Source organism: Zonotrichia albicollis, chromosome 15, assembly GCF_047830755.1.
Source record: "Zonotrichia albicollis isolate bZonAlb1 chromosome 15, bZonAlb1.hap1, whole genome shotgun sequence".
Lineage (NCBI taxonomy): Eukaryota > Metazoa > Chordata > Aves > Passeriformes > Passerellidae > Zonotrichia > Zonotrichia albicollis.
The window spans coordinates 346,356-358,981 of NC_133833.1; the positions used below are offsets into that span (position 1 = coordinate 346,356).

General features: G+C 46.3%; 1 protein-coding gene across 4 annotated transcripts in view; it reads right to left on the bottom strand.

Annotated features, from left to right (window-relative positions):
- Positions 1 to 1,078: 1,078 nt before the first annotated feature.
- TCERG1 (transcription elongation regulator 1) overlaps positions 1,079 to 12,626 on the bottom strand; it is a 29,086-nt gene continuing 17,538 nt past the window's right edge. For all 4 annotated transcript variants that reach the window (XM_074552535.1, XM_074552534.1, XM_074552533.1 and 1 more), the window contains 8 exons: positions 12,178 to 12,296; positions 10,080 to 10,230; positions 5,900 to 6,064; positions 5,023 to 5,205; positions 3,740 to 3,919; positions 2,819 to 2,902; positions 2,466 to 2,566; positions 1,079 to 2,184 (listed from right to left, as the gene is read on the bottom strand). In XM_074552535.1, the coding sequence (XP_074408636.1) occupies positions 1,983 to 2,184; positions 2,466 to 2,566; positions 2,819 to 2,902; positions 3,740 to 3,919; positions 5,023 to 5,205; positions 5,900 to 6,064; positions 10,080 to 10,230; positions 12,178 to 12,296 (1,185 nt within the window). In that variant the 3' untranslated portion in view covers positions 1,079 to 1,982. The remainder of the gene's footprint in view (positions 2,185 to 2,465; positions 2,567 to 2,818; positions 2,903 to 3,739; positions 3,920 to 5,022; positions 5,206 to 5,899; positions 6,065 to 10,079; positions 10,231 to 12,177; positions 12,297 to 12,626) is intronic.

The following is a 12,626-nucleotide window of genomic DNA, read 5'->3' on the forward strand; positions in this document are numbered from 1 at the left end:
CCCTGCCCTAATTCTGGGCTGCTCCTGGTGATGAATTCAAACAGCAGCCCTTAATTAGCAGCTGCAGGGCACGGACTGTGCAGTCAGGGAGATGTTCCTCAGACACTCATTTACCTTCACATTAGCTGCAGGACCTTAATCAACTGAAGCAGGAGGACGCAGCCCTGGCTCTGCTCCCTCGTGTACAGCACATTCTGGGTTGCTGGATCTGGCTGCTCCACAAGGCAGAACTCAGTTCAGCTTTTTCAAAAGCTGACTTTCTTTCCCTTTCTTAAGCTTGCTTGGATTTAAGCTCTGCCCTGCTGTGAGTGCTTGGCCACAGAGGGCAGGGCCAGCCAGGGGCCCTCCTGGGCTGCCACAGGAATGGTGCTAGGGAAGATGTCAGCATCCCTTAAATCCAACCTTCCCTCTGGCTGAGGATTCCATGGGGAATTTCCTCTGGGGAAACTGGGGACTCTGCCTCAGGGGCTGCCAGGGGGGACCAGCTCCATGGGCCACCAGCAGCACCCCCGGCAGGAGCCCTGCACATGGGCATGATCGTGATTTTATCCACAGAATAAGCAAATAAATAAATTTTTATGAACATCTGGTCTCCATAAACCAGATCAATTAAAATTAATAGCCATCTTATATAATGAACGAGCCATAACAAACACATGGCTTCCCACTGGGCTGTGCTGAGCAAGAGGACCCCTCTCTCTTGAGGCTCAGCCTGCAAGGTCTGGCCCTGGCCACCAGCACCAACTGCTGACAAGAAATCACTTGTCAGGATGAGGGAAGAAGAGACTTCTTCCCCAGCCCTCCTCTAAGAGCAAGAGACACATGTAAACACAACCAGCAGAAACAAACTGGCTCTGCAAGCACTGCCAGCTGATGTTTAAGCAACAGACAAAAGAGCTAAACTGGAAAATCATTCTGCTCACCCCCCTGGCCCACATGCTGACCCCACACTGCTCAGTGCCACAGGCCCTGTTCTGCCCAGCACAGCCAAGAATGTAGGCAGTATCACTTCAGTCATTTGCTTTACTCAGAAATTCACAAATCCAACAAAATCCAACACAAATTGGGATTAGGCCTGTACAATCCATATATAAAAAGGGTTGGTTTATTGTAGTTCAAATACATAAACTGAACAATCCCAACATTTCAAAATTAAACTTTAGAAACACAAGTTTAACATTCAAAACAGGAGTATAGTTTACAAGAATTGCCCAGAGGGGGTATGCACAGTCTAATCCAGAAGTATGTAAAGATCACTTTATCGTAAATAAAAATGTGTTTATACAACCGTCCTGGCCTGCTCGGTCACCTCTGGGATTTCCAGCTTCGAGCAAAACTCATTAGACAGAACTTCACTTGGGCAGAGCAACCTGACTGCTGCAAATCGATGGCTGGGGGCAGGAACAGAGCAGCCTGTGAATAAATCTGGTCTGGTCTCCAAGTCCCTGCTCTCCACTCAGCTCTAACCCTGGCTCTAGCAGATTTAGTTCCATTCCCAAGGGTGGAAGCAGAGAGCTGGGCCTGGGGCTCCCAGAGTGGGCTGTCAGTGATCAGCAATGGAAGCGTGTCACCTCCTCCTGCCCGGGCTGCGGGCACCAGGAGGCAGCTGGTGGCACTCGTGCAGGACACGCTCAAACCGCAACGCCGTCACCCTTGGGGCTCACGCGAGGACACTGCTGAGAGGAAAGCCCCAGGTGCCAGACTCACACCTCACACACACACACCACTCTGAGCCCCACAGCCACCAGACAGCCCACACCTTGGGATTTGTCACTCATGCTCCAATTAACTCATAAATATCTTTAATGTGAGTTTTTGTGGTTGGTTTCCCCCCAGAGATCATTCTACGTTCACTAAAGCTGCTTCTGCCTCTGCTCCTCAGATGTTTGAATATATTCACGGCAATGGATGTGTGTAACCTGACAGATGGCTCATGCAAGCGTTTGGATTACCAGACACCCGTGACGAGGAGCACTCGGAGGCTATTTGGTGGTTCTGCGCGTGGGCTCGGAGGCCGTGGGCGGCGGCGGCGGCCCGCGCCGGTCCAGGTCATCCACGTAGGACACGATCAGCTTGCGCCGCTCCTCGGGCACGCAGTCCAGCACCAGGTACCGCTTGTCGTTCTGCAGGATCTTCTCCACGTCCTTCAGGTGCTGATCCGACTCCTGGATCAGCTTTTTGGATCTGAAAGCAAGGGTGAAAGAGCGCTGCAGCGGGCGGGAGGCAGGGAGCTGGGCCATCCCCCGAGCAAGGAGGATGTCCCATCAGCTGGGGACTGGGCACGGAACAGCGCTCCGGGCACACAACACACAGGCCCGCTGCCTGCACTGGTGCTGTGTTAATTAAGCACCATTAAAGATTTCAGCAGCAGACATCAACTAGGAAAAAACAGGCATCAGTTTGCTGCTGTTTGGATGGCAAAGCAGAATAAAAGCCACGTCCTGCACCAGCATGGCAGTGCCCACCTGTAAGTGATGAATTTGGTCTCTTTGAGCAGTGTCCGGAAGTCGGCTTTGGCAGTGATGTATTTGTCTCGGATGTACTCCTCAAACTCCCTCTGCTTTTTCTGAAAGACCAAAGATAAACACAAATCACTGGGTGCAGCTCCAGTACTTCCTGCAACTGGACACACTGAACACCAGCAGCAATTACATGTTATTTATACTTTTCCTTACATTCTACATTTTTAATCTTATTTAATATTTAATTACTAACACCTGTGTCCACACAGAGCTGAACCCATTGCAGCAACCCCCAAGTCACTTCTCTGTACCCTGCACCAGACTGGAAGTTGGCAAGAGCAATGCAAACCACTCACCCTGTCGCTCGAAGAGAACTTAATGCACCTTGGATCTTCTTTAATGATTTTTTTCACTTCCTTCCATGTTGATGTTAAGGTTATCTTTCAAATTAAGCAAAAACAGTTAAATTAAAAGTAAATTAGACTCTATGAATAAGGAATGCAAACACTACTAACCTCTGAAGCCTTTAAATATATCCCAAGTCCACTGATGAAATTGCTGGGTTCTCATCACTTATCTTATTACAGTTGTATTTCTAATATGAGTTGATTTTACATAGCGACTCTTCTTTCATATTTTGAGATGGCATTTTCAGATCAAGGTTGTCCAAATATCATTTACTTTCCAAAGTCTTTTTCTAGTACATTAAAAATTACCTGCAGAAAGCTTGCCTCTAAACTAAAATAACTAATGCATTAAAAATCAGGTTAAAACCTCCAGTTTAAATGAAAGCTGCCTTAAGCTGGCAGAGAACTAAAAAAGAGGAAACCTCACTAAAACCCCAATGCATAGAATCAGGGATGCATTCCACATAATGAGCAGAGTAAAAGTTCAGGTTCAGCAGGAGAACATCAGAACAGGTGAACTGGGTAAGACCACACTGGTGGCCATTAAGGCAAACACCCTGCATATCTGAAGAAGCCAGACAGTGAAGAGCATCAAATAACTCAGTACTGAAGAAATAAAAAGAAGATTAAAAGATTGCTGATTCAAAGTTTATATGCAAATAAACTGTATGTTCAATCAAAGTAAAACTCCAGATAAACAGGTAAGGAAACATAAGGCACAAATTTTGCTATGAAGGAGAAAAGAGAGCAATGCAGCAAAAAGGCCCTGGAAATAAAACCAAACCAATCAGACTGTGGGACAGAAAAACAGAAAAAGAGAAATGCCAGTGGGCTGCAAAGATTGTCAACTTGAACATCAACAGCTCTCACCGCTGAAGTTTCATCCAGAAGTTGCCTGAAATGTTCCCTCTTCTTTTTGGTAAGTGCCTCAATGTGCTCATTGAAGAGCTTCTCCTTCTCCTCTCTCTCGAGCAGGGACCCCGACTCCCAGCGGTGATCTTTGCGCAGGGTCCTCCTGGTGTCAGACCAGGACACATCTGAGGAACGCACCTGAGACAAACATGATTTGCTTTAAAACAGCTTTTCCACAGCTCACTGATAATAATGCTTATTTTTTCATCTCGTTTGAAGTTAAGGTTGAAATAAAACAGAAACCCTCGGCTTTTAAGAAGAGACTGCAGCAGGTTCCCCACGCACACTGAACAGGCAGTGGCAGAAGGAATCCCTCTGCACTGGTTCAGAGCAGATGGAGATGTCCCACTGACCCAGCTGAGCATTCCCAAAGCCAGAAAACCCAAGCACCCTCCTTTCCTTCCTGTAACACTCTGCGTTCACCAGAGTGCTTGGAAAGGCAGCATGGAGATCATTATTTCCAGAGACACCAGGAGCTCTGCAGAGTTTCCAGAGCCCTGTTTCCAGCCTGGAGAGCACCCTCTGCATGAGACCTCTAAATGCACAGCCTTCTCTTCCAACCAAGGCAAAACTCTCAGCGGGATTTCACCTCTTTGGAGCTGAACTCCTAAATGAGCCTTGCTTGGTCGTATCCTATGCAAGCTGTTCCAGCTCCAGAGCTCAGTCCCCAAGGGGCTGGGTGCTAGAAGCCAGCTCGCTCTCAGACCAAGGCCGCGGGTCAGCCCCTAGCAAGCAGGGAGATATTCAGCTCTTAGTGATTAGGCAGCTCTTGTGATTTCAGCTTTGCTTGCTAGGTAGCTTTTCCCTTGGCCTAAGGCTCCAGCAGAGGGTAGAGAGAGGAGAAGCAGAAGACGCTGGCTGTTCCACGAGTATGGCTTTATTGGAGGGTCCGTGAAGGGTCTCAGCTCTTCTTCTTCCGAGTTAGTAGGGGTACAGTATGCTACTTTTATACCCTTGGCCTGGATCCAATCCTGACCAATGGCAAAGGTGTTAGAGTGACCATAAGTGACCAATGGTAGGGTTTAACACAATATTGCCTTACATGGCTATAGGGATAAGGTACAAGGCGGATGTCCCTGGAGACAGGAAACTTCTTTGCCGCTGTGTCAGCATTCTATTCTCCAAGGGGCCCTGGCTAAACCTGAGGGGTTTACTACAAACTCCAAGCGCCCAAAGGCTTTGCGAGGGAGCAGGCAGCAGCTCAGCCCGCCCCGAGGAGCCGAGGCAGTGCCATGCCTCACCATGTCTGAGAGCAGCGCTTTGAAGTTCTGGATGGCCTCCTCGCGCTTGTGCTGCTCCCGCTCGCGGTCGATCTCCTTGGTCTGCTCCGAGCGCGCCTTCTGCACCTCGCGCTCGCGCTCCCGCAGGCTCGCCTCGATGCGCGCCTGCCGCTCCAGCTCCTTCTCCTTCTCAGAATCCAGGTTCTGCAAGGCAGCAACACCCTCGTCTCACTAAGAGCAATGCTGCTCATTAGAAAGAGAATTAAAGGGCTATCAAACTAAAGGAACCTCAGAACAAAAGACTTTCAAGGGATTTGGGTTCTATGATTACAAGATTTTGCTTAAAGAGCCAGGCTGAAGCATTACAGGGTTACAGCATTGTGGGAGAGACAAATTTGGTCACAGATCAGCTTATTCCCAGGAGCTGTGTGCACTGACAGACTCTGAATAAGGGAGGCCAAGGGGATCACTGTTTGTTGGCCCAGTTTTACGTTCTCAACCATTAACTGCCTGGAAGAGAAAGGCAGGAATATTGGATTAAGAAAGGAGCAGCACTGAAGGAACTGGGTATGAACACACATCCCTGAAGGAAGCTCAGCTGACAGGGAAAATCACAGCAAAGGAAATGCAGCCCATCCTAGGAGGAAGTAATCAATGTGGTGTCTGTATCTGCCGCAGTTTTACCACCAGTGATTTCACAGGAATCTTTGAGGCATAAGCTCTCCCAGATATCATGTGTGTGCCTGCACACAGATCCCACAAACATCACGCCAAGGACAGAACTTCTAAGTTCCAAGCTGCTATTCTGGGGTACTCCTACAGCAGCTCTGGTATGGAACTCTCTTCAGCACAGACCAGTCTACCCTCAGCACAGCCGCAGCCCGTGCTCCCCGCCCACCTTGGCTATTTTCTCAATGTACTGCTTGAACAGGTCCTCCCTCTGTGAGGAGCTGTCCACCGCCTTGTACCGTGGGTCAGTCTCCACTTTGTCCTTCACTTTGCTCCAGCGAGACTGACTATCCAGGTGGTGGTTTGCCAGCAGCTCAAAGAAGTCCATTTTGATCTGTTATACAGACAGAAACAGAAAGACAACACTTGAGAAAGACACCTTAATATTCCACAGTTTGCTCTTATGACAAAAGGAGTCAACTTACCTTCATCAGAGGGATCACATTAACATTACATACCATTGCAATTTAAAAGCAATCACCATAACTCTGAATTTAGTCATAACTGCAGCCCAAATTTACTGTTCCTTGAGACAGTTTTGCCAAAGCAGATACATTTAGGCCATCTGCTACATCTAAGATGAACTCTATAAAGAATGATCCACCAATACACTCTATTATTTTACTCCAATTTAAGCTTGTTTTTTGGCTTTTATCTATGTCAAATTAACAAGTTAGTGTTGCTGCATGATAGCATTTTGCCTATCAGTACTCCAGAAGCCATGCAGCTTGAAACAAGGTTCTAGAGGAATCAGGTGCTTATGGATTCATCCTTCACGTGTACAATTAGCAGAAGTAAATGCTTGGATCTGCTAACAAAGACTGATGTCTTAAGATGGATGTAACCAATAAAGAATTATGCACGTATGGCAATTAAGTAAATTATATTTAGGATGGACATGCACATTTACGACATAGTTGAAAGAAAATGCTTTAGTCTACTTTTTCAGTTGGAAATGGCATGTCATGTTTCTGTCAGTAGCAACAGCCGCTGCAGGGGCTGGCAGAGGATCCATCAGAGCAGGTTTTATTTCAATACAACTAGCAACATGTTTTCATCCAACGTCCCAGAACCAGCAGCGGTAAGGGCAACTACTGTGCCTTTATTAGATAGCTTGATTTCTGGGGAAGGTGATCTCCCAGCTCCTGCTGCACTTTAGCCCTTGGGTCACCATGCACTCCTGGCAGGCTGGCTGGCCTTCCAGCCTCCCAAAGCAGAGGCGAGGGGCTGGGGCAAAGGGTTCTGCCTCCACAGCACCCCACACACCCAACACAGCTTTATGGCACATCAATTAAAAACCCAAAATCCAGGAGGAGGACTGCTGTTACTTGCTATTTATCTCCCCTCCCCATCCCTTAAAAAAAGGGAAACCAGGAGAAGCAGTTTAGCTGCAGAGCACTGAGGTTCCTCAGGGAAGGGAGCAGATGGACAGAGCAGGCTCCAGCTTGCCAGAGACCTGGCACATCCTTTTCCTCTAAAACGTGCTCAGTTTGTGCTCAGAATGCAAGAATGGAATGAAGATCAGCACCAACATTCTGCAACCTTGCCCACCAATAATTTTAGTTCTTCAAAATATTAACATATAAACATAAAAGGCTCTATAGGCTTTCTTTACTATACCAAAGGAGACTAAGACAGTAAAGCAGAGATCAGAAACCAGCCCCTTAGTGCCAGTGGGATGTTGTGCTACAGCTACAGCACTACTGCTTTATCTTAAAGGAGCTCAACAAAATGCTAGGCAAACTGTTTATTCATTCTAAAATTACGAATGTTGTTTCAAAACATCATAAAACATGCATGCAGTTTCAAAATATGAAGCTTTCTAAGCCATGGCATTTGAAATATTTGTTAGAAACCAAACAGTTCCCAGCTGTTACTACAGAAGTCTCTAAGGTAAGGGTATCCCCAGGCTCTTGCTCAAGCCACCCGTGTGCGTATTCCAGAGGATGAGGTGCCACGCTGAGGAGCACCCACACACAGCTCCACCTGAGGCACCGCCAGGGGCTGCAGGAAGATGCCCCATGGGAGCTGCCTGTGCCACCCGTGCCCAGCTGTGGGGCTGCCAACAGAGCCCTCGCTCCTGAATGCCCTGCAGCTCCTGCCCAGCTGTGCAGGGGGCACTGGGACCAGCGCAGCCCTGCCAGCTCCCACCGGGCAGGAGACACGAGGGCACAGCCAATTCCCTCCAGGGATAACAACGGCACTTCAGGCCTTGGCGCTCTAAAGCAGCTTTCCCTTCACTCGGGTGCCCTGTACGCAGCACAGGTGTTGCCAGCTCATTTTAAATTTTAAAAAGATGAAAATGTCTCAAATAATTGAGTCTGAAGCATCTCACCAAGGAGTAATGTTCTCAGATGCCAGCTGTGGGTGGTGATTTCACGCGTCTGCACACAGGGACTGCCCGACCCAGCGGAGTGTCACCAGAGCTCGGGGCTGGGGACAGCCACCAGCACGAGGGGCAGGGCACCTGAGCCCAACCGCCAGCCAGGCTGTGTCACCTGGGACAGCTCACACAGCTCACCCCAGGGACGCGGGGCACCCTGATAGCCTTAACCCCGGCTACGCCATCTGAGAAGCAAGGGATGGCATGGACTTTACTCACTGAAAATGGGATTTACCCACTGAAATCAGGCACAGGAATAAAACTAGCCATTGGAGAAGCTGGCTCTTCCATTCCCATCCCATAAGCCATAATCAAACATTATATATATATAATCTAAAACCCTTACGTTAAAGATTTCTGTAAAGTTGATTCTCTCTAAGTAAAGATTTTGGACAGACTGAGAAAGCTTCAGGTTAAATGCCTTAAATTTTCTTTTGTTTTAAGCACTTTCAAAGTCAAAGGAAAATAAGGCTGAAAACATTTCAGGTGTATTTAGAAGTCTTTTTTTTTTGGCAGTTAACACATTGCAGGTACAAGTCTCATCACTTCACAAGGAAAAAAACTAAAAAAATGTAAAGTACCGGAACTGCGGGAGGCTAAAGTCACCACACAGAGATACCAATGCTTTCCTCACTAGGGAATCCCATAATATTTGCGTGTCAGTGATTGACAGCTGTCAGACTGAACTGATTGACAGGCCGCACAGCACATAACTGTAAAGTCTATCCACTTGTTATAAAACAGAATACATAAAATGGTTACAAAAGGCTTTTGGAGAAAAAAAAAACATTATTTAAAGCAAACAAATACAATCTCTTCTTTTAACTTTTCAACTTTAGAACAATCATGCAACAACAAAACTAGTATTCATTCTTTAAAGTCTTCAACTGCACTATTAAGATGCAAAAATGCTTTATAATTCCATAATCACAATCAAACTGCAGTATGTAAATTCTAGTCTTGAACTACATCAGTTCCCCTCTGAAAGCACAATCATTTATGGAAAACAGTAGCAATAAGGCAATGTTTGAGAAAATCAAGTACAGAACCAAATTATATCAGATCACCCAGATTTTAAAAATATGCTTCTCAAAGAATGAAACTGTCCCCAAATCTGACCTGTCCCCCAGCCTTTCTCTCTCCTGCAAGCACTGCAGGCAGGGAAAACTGCAATAACTTCACACTACATAATGAAAATAGCAGACTTGCACATGTCCAAAATGATTGGCCTTCAGAGGTGACCTCCTCCACTCTCACACACACAGGGACGTGGCAGTAAGTGGCCCCAGGTTTTGGTAGCCCCAGGTTTTGGTGGCCCTGTCTGAAGTCCCGTCCCCACGGGGGAGAGCTGCTCCCCACCACTGGCAGCGCAGGCACGTGACACTGGGAGTTCATTAATCTCTAAAAGCTGACCTTTAAATCTAATAAGTAGCAGTTTACACTTAAAATCTACTTATTCAAAGCTTAATAAGTCCCTCCCTAAGTGCCTGCTTTGAGATGGAAAGGAACTGTTTGAAATTTGAAGAGACTATCCTCAGGGAATTGCAAGTCCTGCCCGCCCCCAGTGAGGGAACAGAGAGGTAATGACCAGCTTTGGGGCTCCAGCCAAACAGGGTAAGACTCCTTTGCCATTTCATGCATCAAGAACTTAATAGAAAAAAAAAAATTAAGCATTACTTCAGTTAAGAAGATAATGTTACTGCTTGGGTGAATTAAAGAAACTAGTGCTTAAGCAAACTCAGCTTCACAGGTAAACACAATTCAGTTCTAAATATTCTAAAAGTTAGTAAACCGCAAACTTGAAATTGTTCAGAAAGACCAGGGGGACACTCCCGAAGTGTTTGGCTGTAACAGCTCTAGCAAAGTGCAGGCCTGTGTCTTGGGGAAGGCTCAGGGAAGCCCAGCACTGGCTCTGTCCCATCTCACTCACACCACTCACACTGCTGGAACTCAAGAGTCCCCTTACCTTCTCTCCCCTGGTCTTCGAGTCTTCCTTCTCCTTCTTTCTTGCCGCTGTGATAAACTCATTAAACAAGGCCTCTCGATCTTTCATCTTTTCAATTGCCTTGAACCTCGAGTCTTTAGCATGCTTGGCTGCAAATTCACTAAAAGTAGTTCTGCAACAAAATGGCAAGTGAACTCATTTGGCAGAGCTGTCTGGGCTGTGAGGCAGGTTCAGCAGGGAGGTATTTCCTCTGCTGCAATACATGCCAGAGCACAACTGACAAAAACCCAAAAGGCAAATCCTATGGTCTCACTATAGAGCTGCTGGACCAATGAACTCTATAAAGAGAGTCAGCACTCACACAAGAGGTGTTTGTCAGAGACTTACAAGGGTGGGTTGGTTTGTTCAGATACAGCCACCTGCAGAAGGGGCAGGTGTAGAGAGAGACTACAGCGCAACCAAGGAGAAGAAACGAAAAAAAATCTCAGTTGTCTACAAAACTCTTCTTTTCTTTTCTGTGGGTTAGCAGTTCAGCCACCAGTCTGTCCAGGTATTTCACAGCTGTGAAACCAAAAATCTCAGGTGCATTCACTTGCAGCCAAACCATGCTAAGAGTTCACCAAGAAAGCCAGCCTTTGGCAGGAGTCCCCAGAGAACACTGGCTGTACCAGCTCTTCCCCCTGCAGTGCACACTGCAGAGCCTGAGCTAAAACCAACAGGGCTGAAACCCCTTCAAACACTCTGGGCAGAGGCAGCAACACTGGGCTTTCAACCCCTCATCCCACAGCGTTTCCCTGACCGTTCTCTCACCTCCAGGGCCAGATTCCAACCTGTGCAGTAGGTACATTACTGCCACTTACCTCGGAAAAAAATCACTACTGTGCTTTTTCCAAGCTCTGATGCAAATCTGGCCCCAAGAATACGTGAGACACTTATAATCATACGAATGTTTTCATCACAGCATGGAAATAATTAGACTTGGAAAATCCAGCCTACTGTTGCTGTAGGGTAAATTGAAACAAGAAGAGAATTTGGTAGCTTATTCAAAAGGATTAGAAAGTGAATGTACAGCTAGATTGAAGAACAAGAGCTGCTCAAGTGAAGTGGAACACAAACTCTTGAGCATGTTGGACTGAGATAGATGATAAAAAACCAGTCTGGCACTCACAGAAGTACAGCAATATCTTTAGACAAACACTGAAACCAGAAGACAAAGGATAAGATTAAACAAGACAGTATTTCAGCTGGAATTCTCTTTCCCACCCCAGCCCATAATCAGGTAAAGAATGAGTCCCAACACGACATACTGAAGATAGGCTGAAAGCTGAGGATATTAAAGCTAACATAACTGTTTCTTAAGGCATTTCCATGCCTCCAGCCTTCCAGCCTACTACTGAGTTATTAGTCAGATCTGAAGCAATTCAAAAGTTACCACAGCACCGTCACCAAATTTCCAAAGTGAGTCACTGAAAAAAACTGAGCTGAAGTGAAACAAATGAGCTGTTATTTCACTGGGAAAGAATTAATGCCAGATGAGCCAAGAGATGCTGAAAGAGGACGGTTTGGAGCTTATCTGGTGACATAAGCATGAATCTCATGACCTCTATGTGCAGAAGCTGTGAAACCAATAATGCCAGCAGTGAGATCTTGAATGTACAATCACCGTCACCCCCTCTCTCTTACTGCTGCCAGTGGTCTGAATGTGAGGGGGGTGTAATCAGTGCTCTATTAAAGCAACCAGAACATTTTATCATATCATCATTGACACAGTTTGTAACAAGAAAAACATTCCTTCAGCCCCCTCCAAACCCAAGAAATCTCCCTAGTACTTCTCAAAGACTTATTAAGAAGAAACTAGGTTATTAAAGAAACTTGTGGTGGATCCGAGGAGGTTCTCACAATCCAGGGAGCATGCTGGGTATTTCTTCAACTTGAAATATGTCAATCACAAGTTCTATTTTTTAATGGATTAGGTGACAAGCAAACAAAGGAAGATTTCAACATTATCTCATGATTTTTCTCCTCTTTGCCCATTTTGAAAAGATTAATCAACCCAATACCACCCAACACACTGCATCCTAGTAGAGCTTATGCACATGAACCACAAAGAAACTCCTACCTTGGGTTAATCTTTGCTTCTTCCATCATTTTCTTGAAATCCTCCTTGGCCTGCATTATTTTATTTTTCTTCTCCTTGCGCTCTTCCTCTGCTCGGGTTTTCACATACTGATCAAACACCTACAGAAACACCAGTCACCCACAGCAAACACACAAGTGACACACAGAAGCTCTAGGGATAAGGGAGGAAAAGTCCCACTTCTTTCCTTTGCTCGTTTCCGTTCCTCTCACCACAAAATCAACACAGAGGAGGCAGAAATCTTAGAGACACTTTGCATTTCCATATGGAATTGATCCAAGCTGCTGCACATGCAGGGTGCTGTACCTAACACACCATCTGAGACCTGGGAAGAAGCTCCTTACACATTCCAGTTAACATTTTCCTGGGTCCCATGTTTCAGACACTTCCCAAGTTCTGAAGCTTTCAATTTCCCTACATTCACTTGAAGA